The 2,450-nt window shown below is 37.8% G+C and overlaps 1 protein-coding gene across 4 annotated transcripts in view; it reads left to right on the forward strand.

Moving 5' to 3' along the window:
• Positions 1–721: 721 nt before the first annotated feature.
• Cp (ceruloplasmin) overlaps positions 722–2,450 on the forward strand; it is a 61,817-nt gene continuing 60,088 nt past the window's right edge. For 3 of the 4 annotated variants that reach the window (XM_008848041.3, XM_029553526.1, XM_029553525.1), the window contains exon 1: positions 722–893. In XM_008848041.3, coding sequence (XP_008846263.1) covers positions 748–893 — 146 coding nt within the window. In that variant the 5' untranslated portion in view covers positions 722–747. The remainder of the gene's footprint in view (positions 894–2,450) is intronic. The other variant, XM_017801936.2, reaches the window with a different exon arrangement.

Raw genomic sequence — 2,450 nt, forward strand, 5'->3', positions numbered from 1 at the left:
TTGTATATTGGCCTCCCCAGAAACTGAGATATAGGCACATACAAATATGCCAGGCTTATCTGGTTTATGATTGATTTCTATAATAATTCAAACAAAAACATCAAGTCCTGTTATGGTCTGCAGTTAATTTCCACATAGCAGTACAGAACAACTTGGCAAAGTTTTTACGTAGAAGTGCTCGGAGCTCACAGAGTAGATAAATCTTTCAAAATGAAATCTCTCCTCTTGCTGGTTACTTTATGGCATGCTAGATATCATGTTTCATATCTTAAAAGTTGCAAGTCAGACTTTGTTATTCTTTTAGGACAGCTGCAACTTTCGATTCATTTTCTACAGTGGTTACCTTGGTTTCTTAAGAGCTGGCTATCTGTGGGCTATCTTGTGCCTCGGATTGCTGGAGGAACAAAGGGAGCATTTAGAGATGTCCTCTGCCCTCTTGTAGTTTACACAATGAATGGAAGACCGCACAGAGTTCCACAGAGTTACGCACATTCCAGTGGGTCCAACAATAACGGTTGACATTCCATTTGTAGTTAGAGAAGCTTGCCAGCCGGGAGCTCTTTCCTTTTTTTTCCCCCTGGATTTACCAGAACCAACTGAACTGGAAAATGTTATTTGCTTTGACGAAATGATTTACTCTTGTGCAACATTAAATTGTGTCAGTTAAGCAAACAGAGGAAGAGAGCCTTATTTATAAAATAGCCTGCTTCTTACTTCATCTTATATCTCAGGCTGCAGGAGGGGAAAATGAGGCTTTTGATACTTGGTACTTTTCTGTTTTTACACGGTACCCCAGTCTGGACAAGAGATAAGCGTTATTACATCGGAATTATTGAAGCAGTTTGGAACTATGCTTCTGACAATGAGGAAAAGAAACTTATTTCTGTTGACACGTAAGTCACTATTTTTGTTATGTCCAAATTTATAAAGACAACAAGAAAAGTATTAATTTATTATATATAGAAACTTCAGAGTGATGACTTGAAACCCAAAATACATTACTTGGTCTTCTTTATAGTCTCAATATTTTTCATTGCAGAGTTACCCTGTGCCTTTCCTGTTGTTCTGAGGGAACCATGTGGGTTTTGCATTGTCTCCCGTGATCATTCCTACATCTCCCTGTGACCTGTCTTTCTGGCTCTAGATGAAAAGTTCTATAGTAATTGAAACAATTACTATGGAAAATGTTTATCACACCACTATTGGATCCTAATGGTGAAAGTCCAATATTTTTAACCCTTCAAAACATCATTTATAGAAATAAAATACAATTTTAAAATATTTTATTTATTATTTTTGTTTTATGTGTATCAGTGTATTGCCTGCATGTATGTAAGTGCATCTGTGTCATGCAGTGCCCATAGAGGTCAGAAGAGGGTGTCTGATTCCCGTGAAACCAGAGTTACCAATAGTTGTTAGCTGTCATGTGGTAGCTGGGGATTGGACCCAGGTCCTCTGCAGGAGCAGCCAGTGCTCTTAACCTCTGGGCCATCTCTCCAGCCCCATGAAACACAATTTTTAAAGAAGTATGTTCTGCCCAGTACTTGTCAGGCGATTCTGGCCAGTAAACGAATAATGCTAATCATTCACAGTTTCTGAGTCCTTACCTGTAAAATGAGACAAGAAGCATGCCTCACAGGGTTGGTTTAAAAGTGCGTGCCTGCAAAGCTCTTAGCACAGTGCTTGGCACATCTATGTGTACAGGAAATGTTATATTTTTACTATGAAGGCCCTAGCAAAACACCATATAATTTAAATGTTTTGTGCTTCAGTTGGAAGCCCCTTTATTTCAAGCAATTTTCATCATACAGAAAAACAGTACAGTTCTCCTTGAAGTTTATCTAAGCTGAGGTAATCACTTTTAATAATAGTAACTAAACATTTACCACCAAATGAAACTTGTCATTCAAAACTAATAGTTACTATACTAAAACATTTATTTTAATGGTAATAAAACTCAGGGAAGTAAAATGATCAGCATCCACTAAGACCGTCTCTTTAAAAACAACTATAGCAGTAAGCCAAATAACATTGACTCATTGATGGGTATACACTGTTCTTCTTAATTTTATACGTGGTTGAAAATTTTCACGGTAAAACATAAATACATAGCTAATGATGACATCCAATAGTTATTTTACTAATCTAGCAATATCCAGTAAGACAAATTTCTGATCTAAAGATAACTGGTTACAGGGGCTGGAGAGATGGCTCAGCAGTTAAGAGCACTGGCTGCTCTTGCAGAGGACCCGGGTTCAATTCCCAGCACCCACATGGCGGCTATGAACCATCCTTAACTCCAGTTCCAGGGGAATCTGAAGCCTTCTTCTGACCTCTGTGGCATTGCATGACATTGGTGCACTCACATACATGCAGGCAATATACTCATACACATAAAAATTTAAAAACTCTATCTATCTATCTATCTATCTATCTATCTATCTATCTAT

This window comes from Nannospalax galili, unplaced genomic scaffold (assembly GCF_000622305.1).
Source record: "Nannospalax galili isolate Female #2095 unplaced genomic scaffold, S.galili_v1.0 scaffold423, whole genome shotgun sequence".
NCBI classification, from domain to species: Eukaryota; Metazoa; Chordata; class Mammalia; order Rodentia; family Spalacidae; genus Nannospalax; species Nannospalax galili.